The sequence below is a fragment of the Bufo bufo genome, chromosome 5 (genome assembly GCF_905171765.1).
Source record: "Bufo bufo chromosome 5, aBufBuf1.1, whole genome shotgun sequence".
Lineage (NCBI taxonomy): Eukaryota > Metazoa > Chordata > Amphibia > Anura > Bufonidae > Bufo > Bufo bufo.
In genome coordinates this window covers 458,940,822-458,966,252 of record NC_053393.1, presented here as the reverse complement: position 1 = coordinate 458,966,252, position 25,431 = coordinate 458,940,822, and the positions used below count along the sequence as shown (strand labels likewise).

The window sequence follows — 25,431 nt, the reverse complement described above, 5'->3', positions numbered from 1 at the left end:
TTTGGGCAAAGAAATATTTACTTCAGGCCTACACTGGTTCAGGCCCTGTGAGATACTCCCTCTACATACAGGGGTTTGAATCAGGCATTTGAAATACAGCCATTTTGTGCAAAGATATATTTACTTCAGGCCTACACTGGTTCAGGCGCTGTGAGATACTCCCTCTACATACAGGGGTTTGATTCAGGGATTTGAAATACAGCCATTTGAAATACAGCCATTTTGTGCATATAAAAATTTATTTCAGGCCTACACTGGTTCAGACCATGTGAGATACACCCTTTACATACTGTTGTTCTATTCTTCTATTAATTAAACATCTATTTAGGGCAAGAGCCTAAATTCGAAAAATATGAGGAGAGCGTCAAATAAGGGTCGTGGCCCCGGTCGTGGTGCTGCTGGTGGAGCTCCTGTTGCAGGGAGAGGACGTGGTCGATCTGTGCCAGCTACACGCACAAGTGAAACCCCTGCCTTAGGTGCGAGTAGGCGACAAAACCTGCAGCGGTATTTGGTCGGGCCTAATGCTGCTGTACGAATGGTGAGGCCTGAGCAAGTACAGGCAATAGTAGATTGGGTTGCTGACATTGGATCCAGTTCCTTCACATTGTCTCCCACCCAGTCTCCTGCTGAAAGACCACAGTTGTCACCTGCAGCCGATGTCCATCAGTCTTTTACCTCACCCCCTTGCAAATCAGCCAAGCAGTCTGAGCCCCAAGTCATGCAGAAGTCTCTTCTGCTTTTTGATGACTCTGTTAGCAGGGTTTCCCAGGGCCATCCACCTAGCCCTGCCCCAGAAGTGGAAGAGATTGAGTGCACCGATGCCCAACAACTTATCTTTCAAGATGAGTACATGGGAGGACCATCGCAGCACTTCTCGGATGATGATGAAACACAGGTGCCAACTGCTGGGGCTTTCGAAAGTGTGCAGACCGACAAGGAAGGCAGGAGTGAAGACTGGGTGGAAGATGATGTGGAGGACGATGAGGTCCTCGACTCCACATGGAATCAAGGTCATGCGAGAGACCTATGTAGTTCGGAGGAAGAGGCGGTGGTCGCACAGAGCCACCAGCACAGCAGAAGAGGGAGCAGGGTGCAAAAGCGGAGTGGCCGTCCTCTAGACAGTACACCTCCTACTGCCCACCGCAGCAAGGGACCGAGCACACCAAAGCCAGCTCCAAGGAGTTCCCTGGCGTGGCAGTTCTTCATACAATGTGCTGACAACAAGAAACGATGTACAATCAGAGCCTGAAGCGAGGCATAAACGTTCTCAACCTGAGCATAATCTGGCTCCTCCCGCTTCCTCTTCTGCTGCAGTCGCGGCCTCTTCATCCACCTCTGGAGTGACAGTGCCACCTGGCACACCGCAAACAGAGGATCTGCCAGCAACACCAACACCTGGGTCGCCAAGCATCTCCACAATGTCCCATGGAAGCGTTTAGCTCTCCATATCCCAAACGCTGGAGAGGAAGTACCCCCCTTCCCACCCGCGATCCCTAGCCCTGAATGCCAGCATTTCTAAATTACTGGCCTTTGAAATGCTGTCATTCTGTCTGGTGGAGGCGGATAGTTTTAAAGGCCTTATGGCGGTGGCTGTCCCACAGTACGTCGTGCCCAGCCGCCATTACTTTTTAAGGCGAGCCATCCCTTCCCTGCACAACCAATTAGAGGAAAAAATCAGGTGTGCACTGCACAACGCCATCTATGGCAAGATGCACCTGACTATGGATACGTGGACCAGTAAGCACGGTCAGGGCCGTTATATCTTCATAAACAGCACACTGGGTAAATACAGTGGCGGCTGGGCCTGAGGCGGATAGCAATTTGGCGCATGTCCTTCCACCATCAAGGATTGCAGGGCGTTTCAGTTTGCCTCCTGTTGCTTCCTCCTCCTACTCTGCTTCCTCATCCGGTCAGCGTAACACCTTCACCACCAACTTCAGCACAGCCAGGGGTAAACGACAGCAGGCAGTTTTAAAACTCATCTGTTTGGGGGATAAACCTCACACTGCGCAAGAGCTGTGGACGGGCCTTGAACAACAGACCGATGAGTGGTTTGTGCCAGTTAGCCTCAAGCCCGGCCTGGTGGGGTGTGATAATGGGCAAAATCTCGAAGCAGCTCTGGGACTAGCCGGTTCGACGCACATCCCTTGCCTGGCGCATGTGCTGAATTTGGTGGTGCAGAGATTCCTTAAAAATTACCCCAATATGTCAAAGCTGCTGCATAAAGTGCGGGCCGTCTGTGCGTGCTTTAGGCGTTCTCACCCCTCTGCTGCTCGCCTGTCAGTCCTGCAGCGTAACTTCGGCCTTCCCGCTCACCGCCTCATATGCGACGTGCCCACAAGGTCGAACTCCACCTTGCACATTCTGGCCAGACTGTGCGAGCAGCAGCAGGCGATAGAGGAATTTCAGCTGCGGCATGCACAGATGAGTCGATTGGCGAAACAGCACCACTTCACCACCAATGACTGCGCCTCCATGCGAGACCTGTGTTCCTTGTTGCACTGTTTCGAGTACTCCACCAACATGGCCAGTGCCGATAACGCCGTTCTCAGTGTTACTATCCCACTTCTATGCCTCCTTGAAAAAAACACTCCTGGCGATGATGGAAGAGGATGTGGCACAGGAGGAGGAGGAGGAGGAAGAGGGATCATTTTGTAGGGTTTCCGGCCAGTCATTCCCAAGTGGCTCCGAGGGTGGGTTCCTGCACCCACAAACCCAAGGTACACAATTGTCCAGCCAGGCCACAGTTCTGGAGGATGAGGAGGTGGAGGATGAGGAGGAGGAAATGTAGGAGGAGGAACCATTTGCACAGCAGGGTGGCACCCAGACCAGCTCATGGCCATCACTGGTGCGTGGATGGGGGGATACAGAGGACACAGACGATACACCTCCCACAGAGGACAACTTTTCGTTGCCTCTGGGCAGCCTGGCACACATGAGCGATTACATGCTGCAGTCTCTCCGCAACAACCGCCGAGTTGCCCACATTCTAACTTGTGCTGATTACAGGGTGGCCACGCTGCTGGATCCCAGTTACAAGGACAACGTACTGTCCTTAATTCCGTCACTGGAGCGTGATCGTAAGATGCGGGGGCACAGTGGAAGCACAAGGCGAGGGCAGAGGATGAGGAAGAGGTCGCCAACGAAGCTGGGGCACCGCCAGCACCTCAGAAGGCAAGGTTAGTATGGCCGAAATATGGAAAAGCTTTGTAAGCACGCCACAACAACCAGCACCACCAGCTGATATGGAACATCTTCGCAGGAGGCAGCATTTCACCAACATGGTGGAGCAGTATGTGTGCACACGCCTACACATACTGAATGACGGGTCTGCCCCCTTCAACTTCTGGGTCTCCAAATTGGCCACATGGCCTGAGCTTGCCCTTTACTCCTTGGAGGTGCTGGCCTGCCCTGCAGCCAGTGTATTATCTGAACGTGTGTTTAGCACGGCAGGGGGCGTTATCACAAACAAGCGCAGCCGCCTGTCGACAGCCAATGTGGACAAGCTCACGTTCATTAAAATTAACCAGGCATGTGCAGAATAGACATGTATACCGGCACTAAGCAGACATTGTTATACTGCAGCGCAATCGCTCATGTTTGTATTTTGGATATTTCACACTCTTTTGGAGTGTACCTTAATTTTACAAAATTAAATTAAAACCAAAAACCTGTGTTGGCTATCTTGTCCTCCTCCACCGCCGCTTCTACCTACTCCGCTACATCCACCGCCTCCTCAAACTCCTACTCCATATGGAACTCCACCTCATAAATCCATTATTTATTTATTTTGTACATGTTTTATTTTATATCATTTCTCTACTTTGTCATTAACATTTTCTGGTGAAATTAACCCATTTTTGGGTGTATAGTACCACTGCTATACCTAGTAGGCCGGTTAACAAACAAAATATATTTGTCAGTTACATTTTCAGTTGCAATTTAACAATTTTTGGGTGTGAAGTACCACTGTTATACCTAGTAGACAGGTTAAACAATAAAACATTTTGTCTGTTACATTTTATGGTGAAATTCACAAATTTTTGGGTGTGATGTACCACTGCTATACCTAGTAGGCCGGTAAACAAAAACAAAAAAAATTGTCAGTTACATTTTCTGGTGAAATTCAGCAATTTTTTGGTGCGATGTACCACTGCTATACCTATTAGAGCGGTAAAAAAAAAAAATTAATAACATTTGTCAGTTACATTTTAGGGTCAAATTCACAAATTTTTGGGTGTAATATACCCCTCCTCTACCTAGTTGACAGCTCAATAAATTTCAATAATTTTTATTTTACATTTTCGGGTGACAAACAATTGTTCTCTGTCATAGACCCCTGCACAACGAAGTAGACAGGTTAATTAATTTCTGTAATTTTTCTGTTACATTCTTGGGTTGACATTATACAATTTTAGACGTGAATAAACCCCTGCTCTTCATAGGTGACAGGGAATAAAATTTCTGAAATGCTTCTTTAATTGATGCGCGCCACCTCCTTTGATTCAATGCTTAAACTTAAACAAGTTGTACCACATTTAAGCTTCAATACTTTGTCCCACATTTTCGCTATACTCTTTTGGCCCACATTTGCACCTCAATAACTTTTCCCACATTTCTTCTGGATCCCAATTTTTTTAAATAAATTTATCTCCCTTAAATTTGGTCTCTTTTTCTCACGCTCCCTCTCCGGCCTGGAACCCTGATTCCCCGCCACCCGTAATCACCATGGTAGGTGCAAAAAAGAACATCGAAAGTTGATAGAGCAGATATCAAATTGGATCGTGTACATCACGGGGACGTGCAACATGGTGGGGCAGTAAGTATGCACACGCCTACATGAACTGAACGTGTGTTTAGCACGACTGGAGGGTTTTATTTCCCAATGTTTTGGGGTGTACCATAATTTTTTAAAAATATAAAAAAATTTAAACCAAAAAGCAGTGTACGCTACCTCCTGCTCCTCCACCGTCACTTCCACCTACACCGCCACATCCACCGCCTCATCAACCTCCTACTCCATATGGACCTGGTCCTCCTAGATCAAGATTATTATTGTTTATTTTTACGTATTTTGTTATTTAAAGTAATTTCCCTATCCACATTTGTTTGCAGAGCACTTGCCATGCTCTTAACCACATTTTGACGACATTTGCATCCCTCTACCCTTTTCCATGACATTTTTACAGCCATTTTAGTGCTCAAAAGTTTGGGTTCCCATTGACTTCAATGGGGTTCGGGGTCAAGTTCGGGTCCCAAACTCAAACTTTTTTCCGAAGTTTGGCCAAACCCGTCGAACCCGAACATCCAGGTGTCCGCTCAACTCTACTTATCAACATTAAATTTTATTTGCCAGATTTTTGACCATTCTAGTTTTCCAAAATCCTCTTCCATTTGGTGTATCCCTCGAGGAACATCAACGCTGTTACAAATCTTTGTGTCATCAGCAAAAAGACACACCTTACCATCGAGGCCTTCTGAAATTTCGCTGATAAAGATATTAAACAATATGGGTACCAGAACAGATTCCTAAGGTACCCCACTGGTAACTAGACCATGGTCTGAATATACTCTATTGACTACAACCCTCTGTTGTCTGTCCCTCAGCCACTGCCTATTCCATTCAACAATATGGGAGTCCAAGCACAAAGACTGCAATTTATTGATAAGCCTTCTATGTGGGACAGTATCAAAAGCCTTACTAAAGTCTAGATAAGCGATGTTTACTGCACCTCCGCCATCTATTATTTTAGCCACCCAATCAAAAAAATCAATAAGATTAGTTTGATATGATCTCCCTGAAGTGAACCCATGCTGTTTTTCATCTTTCAATCCATGGGATTTTAGATGTTCCACAATCCTCTCCTTAAGTATGATTTTCATTAATTTCCCCACTATTGATGTCAGGCTTACTGGCCTATAGTTGCCCGATTCCTCCCTACTACCTTTCTTGTGAATGGGCACAACATTTGCCAATTTCCAATCTTCTGGGATGACTCCTGTTACCAGTGATTGTTTAAATAAATCTGTTAATGGTTTTGCTAGTTCACCGCTAAGCTCTTTTAATAGCTTTGGGTGTATCCCATCAGGCCCCTTTGACTTATTTGTATTAATTTTAGACAGCTGACTTAGAACCTCTTCTTCTGTAAAGACACATGCATCAAAAGATTCATTAGTCTTCCTTCCTAACTGAGGTCCTTTTCCTTAATTTTCCTTTGTAAAAACTGAACAGAAGTATTAATTGAGGCAGTCAATTTATGTATCTTAAGAATGTCTTATCGCCTTTTTTTACTGACTGAGCTAATTTCTCTTCTGCCTGTGCTTTAGAAGCTCTTATAACTTGTTTGGCCTCTCTGCCTAATCTTATAAATTTGCCTGTCATCCTTGTTTTTTTAAAAAATATAATTACTAAATGCTATATTTTTGTTTCTAATGATTTTGGCCACTTCTGTTGAGTACCACAGTGGTCTCTTCCTTTTTTTGCTTTTACTGACAATCCTAATGCAATTATCTGTTGCCTTCAATAGTGCCACTTTTAAGTAGTCCCATTTCTCCTGGACTCCATTGAAACTGTTCCAATCTGATAGGGACTCGTATACCACTAATCTAATTTTAGAAAAGTCAGTTTTTCTAAAATCTAAAACTTTTGTTTGTGTGGAGTGACTCAGTCACTGTACTTATAGTAAACCAGACTGACTGGTGATCACTACATCCCAAGCTTTCCCCTACAGTAATATCAGATACCAAGTTCCACTGGTTACTTCACATGAAAGAAATACAGGGTAGGCCTCAGATCTGCTATGTAGCCTGAAACCAGTGTTTATTGCAAACTGTAGAAATGCAGTTTTTCACTGCTTAATTATCAAATAGGTAATACTGCGCTGTACGCAAAAGTGTTCTGGTTCAATAGTACAGTGTTTTTTGGCAACCAGCTGTGTAAATGCAGAGTTCCACTGGTTACTTCACATGAAAGAAATACAGGGTAGGCCTCAGATCTGCTATATAGATCTGCTATAAAGGCTTGGGAGGCATTATCTACACTATAAAAGGAGAACAGGGTCCAATAGGTACAGCGTGGGTAATAGGAGCGATTCTATTACAACTTGCTGCACTAACTGGGGATCAAAATTGTACTAAATGATAGCTCAGTAATTAAAGCAAACCTTGCTTGTTATTGGGGTGCAAGTGCTCTGTGATACAGCCATTTATGGGGTGTATTAATAGAAAATATATGCGTATGTCCTATTAGCCGTTCTGCGGTGTATTTAGATTGTTATACAATTTTTGGAGGGGTTGTATTAATAGAAAAAAACAAAACTACTTTTTTGCCATTCTGTGGTGAAGTCACATTGTACTACGGCCATTTATGGGGTCTATTAATAGGAAATATACGTATGTCCTATTAACCATTCTGTTGTGAATTCTGATTGTTATACTTTTTTTTTGGTGATGTATTAACTTGAAAAAAAAATACATCTTAATTGCCGTTCTGCGGTGAAGTTGCATTGTACTACAGCCTTACGGGGTGCATTAATAGGAAATATACATACGTGCTATTAGCCATTCTGCATTAAATTTAGATTGTTATATTATTATTTTTTTGGGTTGTATTAATAGGAAAAAAATGCATCTTAATTGCCGTTCATTGGTGAAGTTTCATTGTACTACAGCCGTTTTCGGGGTGTATTATTTTAATTTTAATTTAATTATTTTATTATACGATGTCAGAAAGACAAGTGACACGCCCTTCAAAGGGAATGGGCAGTGGCCAAAATGTTTCTGTCGCAGTTAAAAATAGCAGCAGCAGAAGCGGGGTGGCAGCAGGAGTCGCAGCGAGAGGCCTGAGCTCGCAGTGTCATCTAGCGGTTGTGTCTTGACCAGCAACCCAGCGGTGCTTGAATGGTTGACTCGGTCTTCGACTTCGTCGCAAGTAACATCAGAAACCACCAGCCAAGAGTCAGTGGGTTCATCGGGCATGACGCTTAGTCAGCATGGCCCGGGAGCAGGCCCTGTGCCCCCAACTGTCTTCAACCTGCCTCTGTCATTTTCTGTCCCTCAGCCAGAGAAGTATTATATGCCATAGGCTCGGCTCCACTTTTCAGTTAAGGCTAGCTGCTAGAGGACAGTCTCCAGCTACTGCCCAGCCAAGATCTGGAGGAGACATCCGCCGCTTCCTCCGGTAGGAGGGCAAGTAGTGATGATGAGAGTTGTGTGGGAGCTGGTGTTGCGAGCAGTCAGGCTCCTGTAGGCTCTAATAGGAGACGTGGCGACTACATCTCATGGCCACATAAGCCCTGTGGGGGCTGAACTAGAGGAGGAGGAGGACATTCGAGCACAAACAATGCGTAGAGAAATGGATGGTTTTTCTACACAGGTGACAGGAGAGGAGGAGCAGGAGCAGCTGGAGGAGCTAGAGGGTGATGAGTAAGACGAGGCAGATGACCCAGACACACCATGGCAGTATGCAGTGGAGATGGAGGCAGGGAGTCCCTCCGAGTCACTTGAGCAAATGGCCCAATGTTAGCCCAGCGGTCCGTGCCTGTGCTGCTGCCCCTACCCACGGGCACCACCGCCGGGCTCCCTCTTTCCCTCCTGCTGCCATGTGCCGTGCTGACAAGCGTGGGCAGCAGATAGCTTAACTGTTGCATCTGTGTTCCATGCCAGAGTTTACTTCCTGCCTGAGACCTGTACTGTTTGTTAGGGCTTATAAGGGTGTGTCTTTCCTCCCTGTGAGGCAGCATGTACATGCCCTCTATCTCACCATCCTATGGCTGGATTGCATTAAGTATTTAAAGGCGCTTCCTACCACAGGAAGATGCATGAGCAACTTATGGTCACTAGCTTGTCTAGTTCCAAGTGTGAAGGTGTTTTTCAAGTTCTGCTTTGCTTTGTACTGGACCCTGCTTTTAGATTTATCGGATTTTGCCTGTATGCCATCTGCCTTTGGACTTCGTTCACGGACCTTGCTTGTTTGCCGCCTGCCTCTGACCTAGGACTTCGTTTACAGACCTTGCTTGATCGATGCCTGCCCTGACCCTGGACTTCCTGACCACGTACTTCCCCTCAGTGCTTGCACCGATATCTCTGACTGCAGTACGCCAGTCCTTCAGGGTGAGCGAATGTGAGGTCACGGGTTAATAGGCAGACCGAGGGTTTCTCTTAGTACTCACAGTTTGTAGTATACCCTGGGCAGGTGTACAGCAGTGATGAAGAGGCTGGCACGTAGATCCTCTGGGGCACTCTCTAGATAAAGGGACCAGGCCGGGTGATTGGTGTGGTGCCCTGGGTGTTGAAAGTTTAGCGTGCCTGTGGCAAGATCCCTTACAGTTCGTGACGCCAGTGCCGGTAACGGTGGCACACTGATTTGTTAGGAGGAATAATGGAGGTACACACGATTGTAGTGAACTAGAATTCCTCTTTACTGAACAGTTCAACTATATACAAGTTTCAGACAGTTCCATATGAAGTAGATTTGGTAACAGGCAGGCTTTACATAAATGGCAGGTAGAATCCTAGCAAGATAACTTAGAGGGAATCAACTCACAGATCAGGCTGTACTTTCTACAGAATCCTGTCTGACTTTCTCCAAGGCCCGAATGCCTAATACCTGGCTTTATCCTTGGGTAGGGAAACCTTCCTCTGATATAAATCCTCTTGCTGTAAATAAACTTCTGCCTTTCAGCTTTCTACTTGGCTCGATACAATTAGCACTGCTCTGTACTTTGCTTGATGCAGGATAACTTCAGGAGGACACTTCTTCTCCTGGACGCAGGTTAGGAACCTGGGCTATCTAGCTGCATGTTAGAAGCTGGACCTCAGCTACTCCCTGGCTGAAGTGACTCTTGGCTTCTCACCACCACCCTTTCCCTGGACTGGACCTGTCTATATAAACACTAGGGGTTCCCTAGCTCTCTCTACAGCCTGGGAGGAGAAACTACACCCCTAACAGGCCTGGTACAGGGGAAACAACATGAAAATACACATTATAATGCAATACAAAATACCATGACCATGTTCCACAGGAGGTGGAGAACAACATGACCCAATTGACCCTTGAGTAGTGCCCACCTTTACATAGTGGGACACTACATACACCCTGTTCAGCTGCCACTCACTCGGGGACTGCTCTGGAGTGGCATCTGGCAACTTCCCTAATGGCCTAAGTCTATCCTCACCATCAGACGCTTTAATGAAGACCAGGTAGTTGCTTAGTCACGCCCCTCCAGAGTATAGTCAGTCAGTGGAGCAGTGGGTCCACACCCGCTTGCATAACACCCGATGCATACTCATTTGCTTGCGTAGTGACAGATGAATTGTTACCATTCAGCATAGGGATGACTACTGGCTATCCACGATGTTAGACCCTCAGTACTGGTCCAAAATGGGGGCCTTTTTTTTACACCCACTGAGAGGGAGGACAAACTGAACTACTATTGAGACATCATATGTAGTCAGTTGGCCGCTGCCTATGTGAGCTACCACCCATCCTCATGCAGGTCTGACCAGGGGGCCCCTCTGCACTTACATTTCACTGCCATGGCTGCTGCCGGGGGGGGGGGGGGCAGGAGCAGTACCAGCTTCATCAGCAGAAACTTAGGTCTAGAGTCGCTGATGAGCAGTTTTCTTCTTTGTGAAGATGAATCAGGCATGGATAAGCAAGGTTTTCCACACACCAGTGCCTGATGCATCAGACTAGATCATAAACCTGTTTCTTCTGGCTACCTGCTTCAGCTACTATTCTTAGGCTGCCACCCACCTGATGCCACACACCTGCTGCCAAGTGTTCCTATTGCCACCCACCATCTTCAGCTGGTACTGGTATTGCCCCTCACCCCACTCTGTCGTCTCATCATGATGCGGATTCCTCAACACTGTCACAGGGTCACTCTGTGGTCTCTGCATGCTGCTGCCAGATCACCACTATGTCATTGGGCCACTCTGTGGTCTCCTCATGCTGCTGCCACGTCACAACTCTGTGGTCTCCTCATGCTGCTTCCACCTCAACACTATGTCACTGGGCCACTCTGTGGTCTTCTCATGCTGCTGCCACCTCAACACTGTCAATGGGCCACTCTGGGGTCTCCTCATGCTGCTGCCACCTCAACACTATGTCACTGGGCCACTCTGTGGTCTCCTCATGCTGTTGCAAGCTCACCACTATGTCACTGGGCCACTCTGTGGTTTCCTTATGCTGCTGCCACCTCACCACTCTGACGTCTCCTCATGCTGCTGCTCCCTCACCACTCTGTAACTGGACCACTCTGTGGACTTCTCATGCTGTTCCCACCCTCCCCACTCCATGACTGGGCCACTATTCTGCCTTTTTGGCCTGGATGACATCATTTATTTGACCCTTCTTCTGGTCTGTCAGAAGGAAGGAAAAATGAGACACACAACGGATCCTGTCTATGTAGCAGCTGTAAGGCCTGTATGACAGAATTGGCTTATGATTTGGCAGCCAAAATCAGTAGTGGGTACAAAACACAGAAGACATGCAAATATTCCATTCACGTGTCCTCTCTGTTTTGGATCTACTTCTGTTTTTTTTTTGGCTTTAGCAATACTGATGGATTACTGACCAAATGCTGATGAGTGAAGGTGGATGCACGGTTCTTTATACCTGGCACTAACTTCAACCTGTAAAGCTGAGTTCACACTTGAGTTATTTGTTCAGTTTTGGTTCCATAACTGCTGCAAATAAGTGAAGTGTGCAGTGACTCACAGTAATGTTTCACTACCACAGCAGACTCACTATGCGTCTTTTTGCAAGGCACAGTGTTCTACACCAATATACAGGCTCTCTGCAGCCAGGAAATAGCTGTTTTTAAACAGGATTCACCACAAATAAATTCGTAACGAATGGAGTATTTTTGGAAAATTCGGCGAACCGACCAAATCAAATTTTTGAGAAATTCGCTCAGCTCTAATTGTAGGGAGTGAAAAACGAAAAACAGAAAATGGCTGCTGGAGAAAGGGGTTAAGAGCTTATTTTTTGGTACTGTATTCCTCTCAAATCCTACCTCATCTGTAATTCCAGTATTTTTCTTACAACTTTTTATTTCTGAAAGCTCCTCTTCACTTTTTCTTCTAACAGAAACATTTTGAAATATCTTTTTTTTAATGGGTGCCAGCATGTTCTCAACATCTTGCAAAGTTGGCCACGTGTCTTCTATATATTTTTTTTCACCCATGTCGCACAATCCAGAATTTTTATTTTCAAGTGATTTGTCTGTAGATTGATTTTCTGCATCTCTGTCTTTGCCTTGGTTCTAGAAAATGTGCCAATACAACTGTTATCAGTTACAGGTAGAAAGCAATCATAACAAAACATAAAATAAACCTTGTGTTGTACACTGCCATGAGTTATTATAGATATGCCTTTGAAAAATTATACTTTAACCCCTTCAGTACCAAGCCACTTTTCACCTTAAGGTCAAGGCTAATTTTTGCAAATCTGACATATGACACTTTATATGCTAATGACTTTGGAATGCTTTTACTTATCCAAGCCATTCTGAGACTGTTTTCTTGTGACACATTGTTATTTATGACAATACAATCATCGGGTCCAGATGACATACACCCCAATATCCTAAGAGGATTAATTAATGTCATAGAAAGACCCTTATTTCTGATATTTTAGGACTCTATATAGATAGAGAGTGTTCCACAGGATTGGCGCTTAGCAAATGTGGTGGCAATATTCAAAAAGGGTAAAAAACGGAGCCCGGAAACTATAGGCCAGTAAGCCTAACATCTATTGTTGGTAAAGTGTTTGAAGGTTTTCTAAGAGATGCTATCCTAGAGTATCTCAATGAAAATATGCTTAAAACACTGTATTAGCACAGATTCATGAGGGATTGGTCATGTCATATCAAATTAATTTAATCACTTTCTATGATGAGGTAAGTTCTAGACTTGACCAGGGTGAGTCATTGCATGTCATATATCTTCACTTCTCCAAAGTATTTGTACTGTGCCACATAAAAGGTTAGTACATAAAATGAGGATGCTTAGACTGGGGGTAAATGTGTGTATGTGGGTAAGTAACTGGCTTAGTGATAGAAAACAGAGGGGGGCTATTAATGGTACACAATGGGAGAACCCGAGCTCAGAAGAGGGGAGGGTGCATGGTTCATAGGAAAAGGTCAGAAATTGATGGAAACACCACCAAAATGGTTCGGGAAAAGCATGGGGAGGATGTCTTGATGCATCTTGGACTCCCAGGTTGCTCCTGGGAACCATGTTGTCTGAGTAGTATGCCACTTTTACAGACTGACAATAATACGCACAAAACCAAAGATAAAGTCGATTTTAGAGGAAAAATTGTTAAGAAACATTCTTTCCTGTATATTTATTGTATATACAGGGAGTGCAGAATTATTAGGCAAGTTGTATTTTTGAGGATTAATTTTATTATTGAACAACAACCATGTTCTCAATGAACCCAAAAAACTCATTAATATCAAAGCTGAATATTTTTGGAAGTAGTTTTTAGTTTGTTTTTAGTTTTAGCTATTTTAGGGGGATATCTGTGTGTGCAGGTGACTATTACTGTGCATAATTATTAGGCAACTTAACAAAAAACAAATATATACCCATTTCAATTATTTATTTTTACCAGTGAAACCAATATAACATCTCAACATTCACAAATATACATTTCTGACATTCAAAAACAAAACAAAAACAAATCAGTGACCAATATAGCCACCTTTCTTTGCAAGGACACTCAAAAGCCTGCCATCCATGGATTCTGTCAGTGTTTTGATCTGTTCACCATCAACATTGCGTGCAGCAGCAACCACATCCTCCCAGACACTGTTCAGAGAGGTGTACTGTTTTCCCTCCTTGTAAATCTCACATTTGATGATGGACCACAGGTTCTCAATGGGGTTCAGATCAGGTGAACAAGGAGGCCATGTCATTAGATTTTCTTCTTTTATACCCTTTCTTGCCAGCCACGCTGTGGAGTACTTGGACACGTGTGATGGAGCATTGTCCTGCATGAAAATCATGTTTTTCTTGAAGGATGCAGACTTCTTCCTGTACCACTGCTTGAAGAAGGTGTCTTCCAGAAACTGGCAGTAGGACTGGGAGTTGAGCTTGACTCCATCCTCAACCCGAAAAGGCCCCACAAGCTCATCTTTGATGATACCAGCCCAAACCAGTACCTCCACCTTGCTGGCGTCTGAGTCGGACTGGAGCTCTCTGCCCTTTACCAATCCAGCCACGGGCCCATCCATCTGGCCCATCAAGACTCACTCTCATTTCATCAGTCCATAAAACCTTAGAAAAATCAGTCTTGAGATATTTCTTGGCCCAGTCTTGACGTTTCAGCTTGTGTGTCTTGTTCAGTGGTGGTCGTCTTTCAGCCTTTCTTACCTTGGCCATGTCTCTGAGTATTGCACACCTTGTGCTTTTGGGCACTCCAGTGATGTTGCAGCTCTGAAATATGGCCAAACTGGTGGCAAGTGGCATCTTGGCAGCTGCACGCTTGACTTTTCTCAGTTCATGGGCAGTTATTTTGCGCCTTGGTTTTTCCACACGCTTCTTGCGACCCTGTTGACTATTTTGAATGAAACGCTTGATTGTTCGATGATCACGCTTTAGAAGCTTTGCAATTTTAAGAGTGCTGCATCCCTCTGCAAGATATCTCACTATTTTTGACTTTTCTGAGCCTGTCAAGTCCTTCTTTTGACCCATTTTGCCAAAGGAAAGGAAGTTGCCTAATAATTATGCACACCTAATATAGGGTGTTGATGTCATTAGACCACACCCCTTCTCATTACAGAGATGCACATCACCTAATATGCTTAATTGGTAGTAGGCTTTCGAGTCTATACAGCTTGGAGTAAGACAACATGCATAAAGAGGATGATGTGGTCAAAATACTCATTTGCCTAATAATTCTGCACGCAGTGTAAAGTGAAAGGGCTGCCAAAAATTACAAGGAACCGGCACTCCAAAACAACCTAACACATAAAAGAGGGCATCATAAAAGAGCGTAGAGCGCCAGTTCGTTCCACGTGTCCAGCTTGGACACTCAGTAGTTGTAAGGCACTGAGGGATCACTGAGGACGCTGACACGGTCTGCTACGTACTCCTTTACCATCTTCCAAAACTTTTCCCTCCTTGTGACACTAGTGACACGCATCAGGGTGAGGGTGCTGGCGGGTGTCATGAAACTGTCCCAGGCTTTGGAGAGTGTTGCCCTGCCTCTTTTGGAACTGCTGTGTGCTCCCCCTGTCTCTCCTCCTCGGTTGCCCAAGGAACTACGGACTCTGCCGCCAGCGTTGTCAGATGGAAATTTTTGGAGCAATTTTTCAACAAGGACCTTCTGGTATTGCACCATTTTGCCCGTCCTCTCCACCTGAGGAATCAGAGATAAGAAGTTCTCTTTATAGTGGGGGTCGAGAAGGGTGAACAACCAGTAATCCGTGTTGTCTAAAATGCGTATAACGCGCAGGTCGCGGGAAAGGCAGCCTAACATGAAGTCAGCCATGAGTACCAGTGGGCAAGACTTCGCTGTCGTCATCAGGAGGATGACTGTCCATCTCCTCATCCTCTTCCTCCTCTTCTGTCCACCCACGCTGAACAGATGGAATTAAAGTTCCATGGCTACTACCCTGTGTAGCGGAGGCAACCGTCCCCTGCTCCTCCTCCTCTAATACGTGCTGAGAAGACAAACTGAGGGTGTTCTGGTTATCACCCAGGGTCATGTCTTCCCCCATTTACAACTCTTCCCCACGAACAGCATCGGCCTTAATTGTGAGCAGCGAGTGTTTCAGTAGACACAGAAGTGGGATGGTTACACTGATAATAGAGTTATCACCGCTCACATCTGTGTTGATTCCTCAAAGTTTTTTAAAACCTCATAGATGTCAGACATCCATGCCCACTCCTCGCTTCTGATTAGCGGAAGCTGACTGGAAAGGCGACGACCATGTTGCAGCTGTTATTCCACTACTGCCCTCTGCTGCTCACAAAGCCTGGCCAACATGTGGGACGTGGAGTTCCAGCGCGTGCTCATGTCGCACAACAGCCGGTGAGCTGGCAATTTAAAGCGCTGCTGCAGTGTTGACAGACCGGCTGAAGCTGTTGATGACTTGTGGAAATGTGCACATACGCGGCGCACCTTCACCAGTAGCTCAGGCAAAATGAGGTAGGTTTTGAGAAACCGCTGAACCTCTAAGTTTAATATGTGGGCTAGGCATGAGATGTGTGTGAGCTTGCCAAGCTCCAAAGCCACCACCAAGTTACAGGCATTATCACACACAACAATGCCTGGTTGTAGGTTGAGTGGCGAGAGTCACAGCTCAGTCTGGTCTCTTATCCCCTGTTGATGCTTCCCCACTGCAGTGCTACACTGCTTCCAGCTACCGGCTGATGGCTGATTGGTGCTGCATGCGGATAATTCAGAGGTGGAAGTGGAGGAGGAGGCGGAGAAGTGGGGGTTGGAGCTGCTGGCGGAAACCCTGATGGAATTAGGGCCCGCAATCCTCGGCCGTTGGTAGCACCTGAGCCATCCCAGGGTACGACTCGCTCCCGGCCTCCACAATGTTCACCCAGTGTGCCATCAGGGATGTGTAGCGTCCCTGGCCAAATGCACTTGTCCATGTGTCCGTGGTTAAGTGGACCTTCCCAGTAACTGCGTTGGTCGGGGCACATGTGACGTTTCGGGACACATGTTGGTGTAAGGCGGGCACGGCACACCTGAAAAAATAGTGGCAGCTGGGGACAGAGTACTGCGGGATGGCCGCCTATATCAGGCTGCGGAAGGCCTCAGTGTCCACAAGCGTAAATGGCAACATTTCCAGGGCCAGTAATTTTGAAAGGTGCGCATTTAGTGCTATGGCCTGTGGGTGGGTGGCTGGGTATTTGCGCTTGCGTTCAAATGCCTGGGGTAATGACATTTGGACGCTGCGCTGGGACAGGGAAGTGGATGTGGTCGCTGATGTTGATTGTGAAGGTCCAGGTGCAGGGCAGGAGGCATCCTCATCTGCGCTTTTGACAGGCAATTGGCCAGCACATACTATAGGGGAAGAGGAGGCAGTGGTGTGACCCGCAGACAGATTGTGGACCCAGGCTTTCGTCCCATTTATTACTGTGCTTGGATACTATGTGGTGGATCATGCTGGTGGTGGTAAGGTTAGGTGTTCACGCCCCGGCTCATTTTGGTGTGGCACAGGTTGCAAACTACTATTTTTTTGTCGTCCGCACTTTACAAAAAAAAAAAAGCGCCATACTGCGGATCCCTCCCCCTCTGTACTGTTGTCCTCACTCGGGTACCATCATGTGCCGAGCATAGCGATGCTCGAGCCGAACAGCAGTTTGGGTGAGCATGCTCGCTCAGCACTAGTCACTGTCACTAGTGGTGTACCACCGAGGTCAGTATTGGACGCTATTCTCTTCAATATATTTATTAATGATCTTGTACAAGGCTTGCACAGTAATATATACATTTTTACAGGTAACACTAAACTGTGTAAAGTAATTAACACGGAGGAGGACAGTATAGTGCTACAGATGGATCTGAAGAGATTGAGGGCTTGAGCAGAGACGTGGCAGATGAAGTTTAACACTGACAAATGAAAGGTTATGTACATGGGAAGGAATAATGCAAGTCACCAGAACATACTAAATGGTAAAACACTGGGTAACACTGACATGAAAAAGAACTTAGGAATTTTAGTGAACAGCAAACTAAACTGTAGAAACCAGTGTCAGGCAGCTGCTGCCAAGGCCAATAAGATTATGGAATGCATCAAAAGGTGAGAACATAGTCATGCCACTTTAGAAACTACTAGTCAGACTGCATATGGAGTATGGTGTACAATTCTGGGCTACTAAGAACAAGACATATCAGAGCTGGAGAGGGTTCAGAGGCAACTAAATTAATAAATGGATTGGGTGAACTACAGTATCCAGAAAGACCATCACCAAGCTCTACCAGAAGAGGTGGTGATGGTGAACTCACTAAAAGAGTTGAAGATGGGATGCATTTTTGTAGTGTAACAATTTTACAGGTTATAGTTATTAGATTTCTGGAGAAGGGTTGTTGATCCAGGGAGTTATTCAGATTGCCTGATTGGAGTCAGGAAATAATTTTTTTCCTCTAAAATGAGGAAAATTGGCTTCTACCTCACTGTGTTTTTTGCCTTCCTCTGTATCAACATGCAGGATAACAGGATGAACCCGATGGACGGATGTCTTCTTTCAGCCTTTAAAACTATATTACTGTGTTACAGTGGTTAATTTGAGTCAATATGTTTTGCCTTTATAAAATCCCAAATTTTCAGAAAATTTAGAAAAATTTTCAAACTTTGAATTTCTCTGCTTTTAAGACAGATTGTGACACCTCATAGAATAGTCATTACTTAGCTTATTTTGCCATTATTTTGTAAATGTCATTTTACAAACCCAAACTTTAATTCTATGAAAGAGTAGAATTTTAGAAGCAATTTAAAATGTACAAGAACATTTCCCAAACCACCTTTTTAAAGATTAATTCAGTCATGAATTAACTTTGAGATGCTTACATAATTAAAAAGAACTGTAAATTATGCCATTTTAGAAGCTACACCCCTCAAAATATTCAAAACTGAGTTTATAAACTTTTTAATCCTTTAGGTGTTCCACCAGAATTAAAGGAAAATGTAGATGAAATATAAAAATTTCACCTTTTTTTGCAGATTTAATTTTTTAATACATTTTTCCTGTAACGCAGAAAGTTAACAGCAAAATAACTAAATTTTCATTACCTTCATACTGCAGTTTACAAAAAAAACATATGGTTGTATACTGCTGTATGCTGTATACTGCACACAGCAGAGTTTTTGAAGGAGCACCATATGGTTTTTGGAGAGCATATGTTGCATTTGAAGACACCCTGATGCCCCCCAAAAAGTGACTCCATTATGAAAAAAACACCCCAAGAACTTTTCAAGTGGTGCAGTGAGCGACTTGGCTCAACAGGTGTTTCATAGAATTTAAAAACTTCACTTGGCTGTGAAAATGAAAAATGACATTTTACAAGCAAATGTTTCTATAGGCCTACATTTTTCATTTTCAAAAGGGTTAACAGGAGAAAATGCACTCCACAATTAGTTACCCATTTTTTCCTGAATACGGCACAACTCCATATGTGGTCATAAACTGCTGTATGGGCATATGGAAAGGCTCAGATCGGATCGAGCTTCATATTTAGAGGACAGATTTCACTTGAATACTTTTAACCTGTTCAGGACACAGGGCTTACCGGTACGTCCTATGTATTTCCGATCACCGCCGCTCGGCAGGCACCTTGGCTAAATGCGAGGGGGGGGGGTCCTGTGACCCCCCCGTGTAGGCGATCGCAGCAAACCGTAAGTCAATTCAGACCGGCGGTTTGCTGCGTTTCCGGGTTATTCAAGTCTCTGGGGACCCGATAACCCGAAACAGGATGGTGATCGGTGGTGTGATAATACACCACCAATCACCATCCTGCGATCCTGAGAGGTGATGGTGATATCACCTCTCAGGATCGCTCTCATTGGTCGGCTGCAGTGGTGGGAGGTTAAAATCATTGCAGCGCTCCTCTCTTCCTCCTTTTCAGTCTGGGAGCCCGAGGAGAGAGGAGCGCTGCGTCGTGTCTCAGAGCCAGCACCCCCCATCTGTGCAGAGATCGGGATCCAGCACCCCATCTGTGCCCCAGCACCCCCAGCACCACCAGGTCTTTAGGGAAAGGCTAGGTACAAGTTAGATTAGGCGGGGATATTTAGGGAAAGTTAGTTGAAGAAAAAAAAAAAACTGTTACTGATTGCATCACCCTAAATCGGGTGTCTGTGGTCCACAGCACAGCTGTGTGACCCTAGACCCCGCATGGGTGCTGCAGCTTGCCCCCCATCCCCTGCACAACTTTTTTTGGGCGCAGGTATTTTTTTTTTGTGTGTACGCTGACTGTGGCCGGCACTCTTAGCGTCCGGCCACTGTTAGCGCATCGCACACCCCACCGCTGATCAACTTCGGGCGGTTGATCATCGATTTTGAATTTTTTTCCCCCTTTTTTTAGCTAGTCTTTTTATTTTTTTTTGTCTGTTAGGTTTAGGGTGAGTTCGCAAACACCCGTGCCCCCACACACACGCACACTAAATAAAGTTTAACAAGCACGCACACACAAACGCAGACACACACTCCACTACGGCCTCCCTACCTACCCCCTCCAGGTACCTATCACCAGGGGTGAGACCCGTACCCTTACCACTGGAAACCTGTCAGTTATAAGTACAAGAGGGTTGTCCTTGTACTGTCCACAATTCATGGTAACGGCATCACCCCTGTCCTTGTGAGAGGTACCACGGCAACGGTCCTCAAGCCCAATTGTATCGTTGACTACAATCGTTATATTGGAGGAGTTGATCTCTCTGATCAAGTCCTCAAGCCATATAACACCATGCACAAAACCCGGGCATGGTACAAAAAAGTTGCGGTCTACTTGGTACAGGTTGCCTTGTACAACTCTTTTGTGCTGTCCCGAAACGCTGGCAACACAGGGACATTCCTTCAGTTCTATGAGGCAGTCCTCAAGGCCCTGATCTTTTCTGACCGGGAAAGAGCAGGCCGGAGTACCTCGGGAACTGGAGGCGCCCGGATCGTCCCTGGCCAACACTTTCCAGGTGTGGTCCCCCATACTGGAAAGAAGGGATGGACCCAAAAAAAAGTGCAGAGTGTGTCAAAGGAGGGGGATACGGAAGGATACCACTACTCAGTGTGACACGTGCCCCGATCAACCGGGCCTCTGCATTATTGGTTGCTTCAGGGAGTACCACACTTCCATGGAGTACTAAATTTATATCCCAATTTAGCCACTGACAATCGGATAAAAAAAAATGGTTCTCATACTTGAGACACTAAAACATTAGGTATTGCCGCATCTGTAATAATCTGCTCTATAAAAATACCCGCCCAACCCCTCAGATGAACATGGTCAAAAAAATAAAATAAAAACAGTGCAAAAAAGTTTTTTTTTGTCACCTTACATCACAAAAATTGTAATAGCAAGCGATCAAAAAGTCATATGCCCCCCAAAATAGTGCCAATAAAACCGTCCCCTCAGCCCGCAAAAAATTAGCCCCTACCTAAGATAATCGGCTAAAAAAGGAAAAAAAATGACTCTTAGACTATGGAGATACTAAAATGTTTTTTTTTTGTTTATAAAAAGATAGTGTAAAACATAAATAAATAAAATGAGTATTAGGTATCGCCGCATCCGTAAGAATCTGCTCTATACCCCCCCTTACCCCTCAGATGATCACTGAAAAAAAGAAAAGTGCCAAAAAAGGCTACTTTCACACTAGCGTTCGGGGCTCCGCTTGTGAGCTCCGTTTGAAGGGGCTCACAAGCGGCCCCAAACGCATCCGTCCAGCCCTAATGCATTCTGAGTGGACGCGGATCCGCTTAGAATGCATCAGTCTGGCGGCGTTCAGCCTCCGCTCCGCTCAGCAGGCGGACACCTGAACGCTGCTTGCAGCGTTCGGGTGTCCGCCTGGCCGTGCGGAGGCAAGCGGATCCGTCCAGACTTACAATGTAAGTCAATGGGGACGGATCCGTTTGAAGATGACACAATATGGCTCAATCTTCAAACGGATCCGTCCCCCATTGACTTTCAATGTAAAGTCTGGACGGATCCGCTCAGGCTACTTTCACACTTTGAAATTTTTCTAAGTTATAATGCAGACGGATCCGTTCTGAACGGATGCAAACGTCTGCATTATAGGAGCGGATCCGTCTGATGAAACATCAGACGGACCCGCTCTGAACGCTAGTGTGAAAGTAGCCTTAATCGTTTTTTTTTTTCAATAACAAAGTAAGGGTTAACAGCCAAACAAAACTTAATATTTATTGCCCTCATACTGCAGTTTACAGAAACACCCCATATGTGGTCGTAAACTGCTGTATGACCAAATGGCAGGGCGCAGAAGGAAAGGAACGGCGTATGGTTTCTGGAAGGTAGATTTTGATGGCCTTTTTTTAATCAATAACACTTGTGGAACACCTAAAGGGTTTACGACATTTGTAAAATCAGTTTTGGATACCTGGAGGGGTGTAGTTTCTTAGATGGGGTCGCTTTTATGGAGTTTTTACTCTAGGGGTGCATCAGGGGGGCTTCAAATGGGACATGGTGTAAATAAACCAGTCCAGCAAAATTTGCCTTCCAAAAACCACACGGCGCACCTTTCCCTCTACGCCCTACTGTGTGCCCGTACAGTAGTTTACGGCCACATATGGGGTGTTTCTGCAAACTACAGAATCGGGGCAATAAATACAGCATTTTGTTTGGCTGTTAACCCTTGCTTTGTTACTGGAAAAAATGGATTAAAATAGAAAATTTTCCCAAAAATTGAAATTCTCAAATTTCATCCCCATTTGCCAATAACTCTTGTGCAACACCTAAAGGGTTAACGACGTTTGTAAAATCAGTTTTGAATACCTTGAGGGGTGTAGTTTCTAGAATGGGGTCATTTTTGGGTGGTTTCTATTATGTAAGCCTCACAAAATGACTTCAGACCTGAACTGGTCCCTAAAAATTGGGTTTTTGAAAATTTCAAGATTTGCTTCTAAACTTTTAACCCTTGTAACGTCCCCAAACTAAAATGTCATTCCCAAAATGATCCAAACATGAAGTAGACATATGGGGAATGTAAAGTAATAACTATTTTTGGAGGTATTACTATGTATTATAGAAGTAGAGAAATTGAAACTTGTAAATTTTTATTTTTTCCAAATTTTTGGTAAATTTTTTTTTATAAATAAAAATTACTTTTTTTTACTTCATTTTACCAGTGTCATGAAGTACAATATGTTTGCAAAAAAAAAATATCTCAGAATGGCCTGGATAAGTAAAAGCCTTTTAGTTATCATTACTGTGGGGGGTTAGCTCTTCACCGGGCTTCCTTCTCACAGATACGCCTTTAGGACACCAGGTTTCAGGTTCAAACAGTGCATTTATTGTTCAACACCAGCAACAATAAAATGACAAAATAATAAACACTCGCCCGTCCAGGCTCTAACTAAACATAAAGTTTCCTGACTCGCCTAGGTCCCAGTTCACACCCTGTGACCTCATGCGGCTTTGTCAGCCAATGTCCCACAGCCTCCTGACTGTACAGAGCACAGTACGCCCACTGTCTCCAGTTCAGTATTTCTTGTGGGGGATTGGGGCTCAGTAGTCTGCCTGACTATGGCCCTGCGACCCTCCCAGGCATCGCTGCGTCCCCCAACTCCAGGCTATCTCCCAGCCTTGTGGTTCCTCAGCCTTGCCCAGCTGAGACCACACAGACAGCGCCTCCAGGCCTCTGTCTTCAGGTAACACAGTTCCCCCTTGCTGACACCCTGGGAGGTGCTTTATGCCAGGCTGATTACATCCAGCTTGTCTTACCTGTGGTGGAACAGGGGTGTGGACCGCACTATCCACCCCTTCCTTGCCTCTAACCTGCGTGAGACCTGTCACTGTCTCACACCACTTAAAGTGACACTGGTCAGATTTGCAAAAAATGCTTGGTCCTTAAGGTGAAATAAGGCTGTATCCTAAAGGGGTTAAGGAGTTAAGGAAAAATGTTGCTTTTGAAGACATTTTGAGGTACTCTTAAAGTGGAAACCCTCAAAAAGTGACACCATTTTGGAAACTACTTTCCCCGTGGAAATTTTATAGGGTTCTAGTAAGTGCTTTTGCCCAACTGGCGTTTCATAGAATTTAGAAACATCTGGTTGTGAAAATGAAATATTATATATTTTACAAGAAAATGTTGGTTTAGCCCCAAAATTTCCAGTTTCCCAAGGGGTAAAGGAACATACACCCTACAATTTGTTACCCATTTTTTCCTGAATACATCAACATCCCATGTGTGGTGGTAAACTGCTGCATGGACATCCAGCAGGGCTCAGAACAGGGCTCAGAACAGAGAGAGCACCATGTACATTTGAGGCCCAGTTTAGTGATTTATACAGCACTGGCTGACAATTGCAGAGGTTCTGTAGTGAAATATAAAAAAAAGACGTCCCCAAGAAGTAACCCCATTTTAGAAACGACACCCCTTGTAGAATTTACTAAGGGATGTAGTGGGCATTTTGACTCCACAGGTGTTTGGCAAAAATTCACAGCAGATGGTGCAAAGTGAAAATCTAACTTTTACACAAGTATACCATTCCCACTTCTCTTATCATTATTCCATGCTTCCTTGTTTTACAAATACCCTACATGTGACCCTAATCTTTTTGCCTGGACATACAACGGGGCTCAGGAGCACCATAAAAGAGCACCACGCGTATTTGAGGCCCAATGTCATGATCAGCTTGTGCTGACAGCTTAGAATAGGTGAAATAATAAGTGAAACCCCAGAGAAGTGACTATATTTGAAAACACACCTCTCAAGGTATTTATTAATGGGTGGAGTGAGCATTTTGACATCAAAAGTGTTTTGTAGAAATTAATGAGCAGGGAACTGTGCAGATATGGCATCTAAGTAGAGATGGCCTTGCGGTTCGCCCGGCGGTTGTTTTGCGACGAACTTTGCTTGTTCGCGATTCGCTGAACATGCTAACATATGGAGAAATTCGCGCCCGCCATATTCTTTTACATTGTGAAGAACTTTGACCCATGACACATCCATCAGGTGGTACAGGACATGTCAGCACATGGACATACCCCCTACCTAATAAATAAACCTGATCTGACCGCCATTTTACATTCAGTGTTTTACCAGTGTAGGGAGAGGTTGCTGTGTGGAGCAGGGACAGGCTGTTAGGGACACCAAATGCTAGCTAATAGGGCCAGAAAAGTAATTTTAAGCACTAGTATAGGTGTGCTATCGATAGGTGTGATACACAGAGGGGGGCGATATACTTATAATATACTTTTATAATGAGTCAAAAACACATAGATCTATACAGTGATCACCTGGAAGTCAGAGGTCTAGGGCCTAGGGGCTTACTAGGGCCATTTTTATATAGGGTAAGGTTCCGGACGGGGTCGCTCTTATCAGGGTGGGTGGTCTGTGGTTAGGCTATCAGGGCCAGTATAGCACCCCCCTGTAAGGCAATATCAGGGACAGTTCCTTGCCCACCCTGTCCTTCAATACCACATCATCATCTAGCCCAGGGATGGATGTTGTTTTGCTTTCCCTCCTGGATTCATCGATGTGCATTGGAACCCCCCCCCGGATTGTTGTAGGACATATGGTTTCTGATTTGGTGCCACCGAGCACCTGATTTAGTGCCGCCCAGCACTTGTTATTGCCTACCACATCTATGCTTTTTGGTTAACTTTAATAATTTCATTTATTTTCATTTTGAGGGATATCTTTTCCATTCACATGTCCGCAAAATGGGCCCGCATCCGTTCTGCAATTTTGCGGAACGGGTGTAGACCCAGTCATTTTCAATGGGGCCGGA

General features: G+C 45.0%; 1 protein-coding gene across 1 annotated transcript in view; it reads right to left on the bottom strand.

Moving 5' to 3' along the window:
• Positions 1–25,431, bottom strand: part of LOC121002299 (ATP-dependent translocase ABCB1-like) — a 1,351,406-nt gene that overhangs the window by 1,121,414 nt on the left and 204,561 nt on the right. The window contains exon 7 of the mRNA XM_040433696.1: positions 12,021–12,269. Coding sequence (XP_040289630.1) covers positions 12,021–12,269 — 249 coding nt within the window. The remainder of the gene's footprint in view (positions 1–12,020; positions 12,270–25,431) is intronic.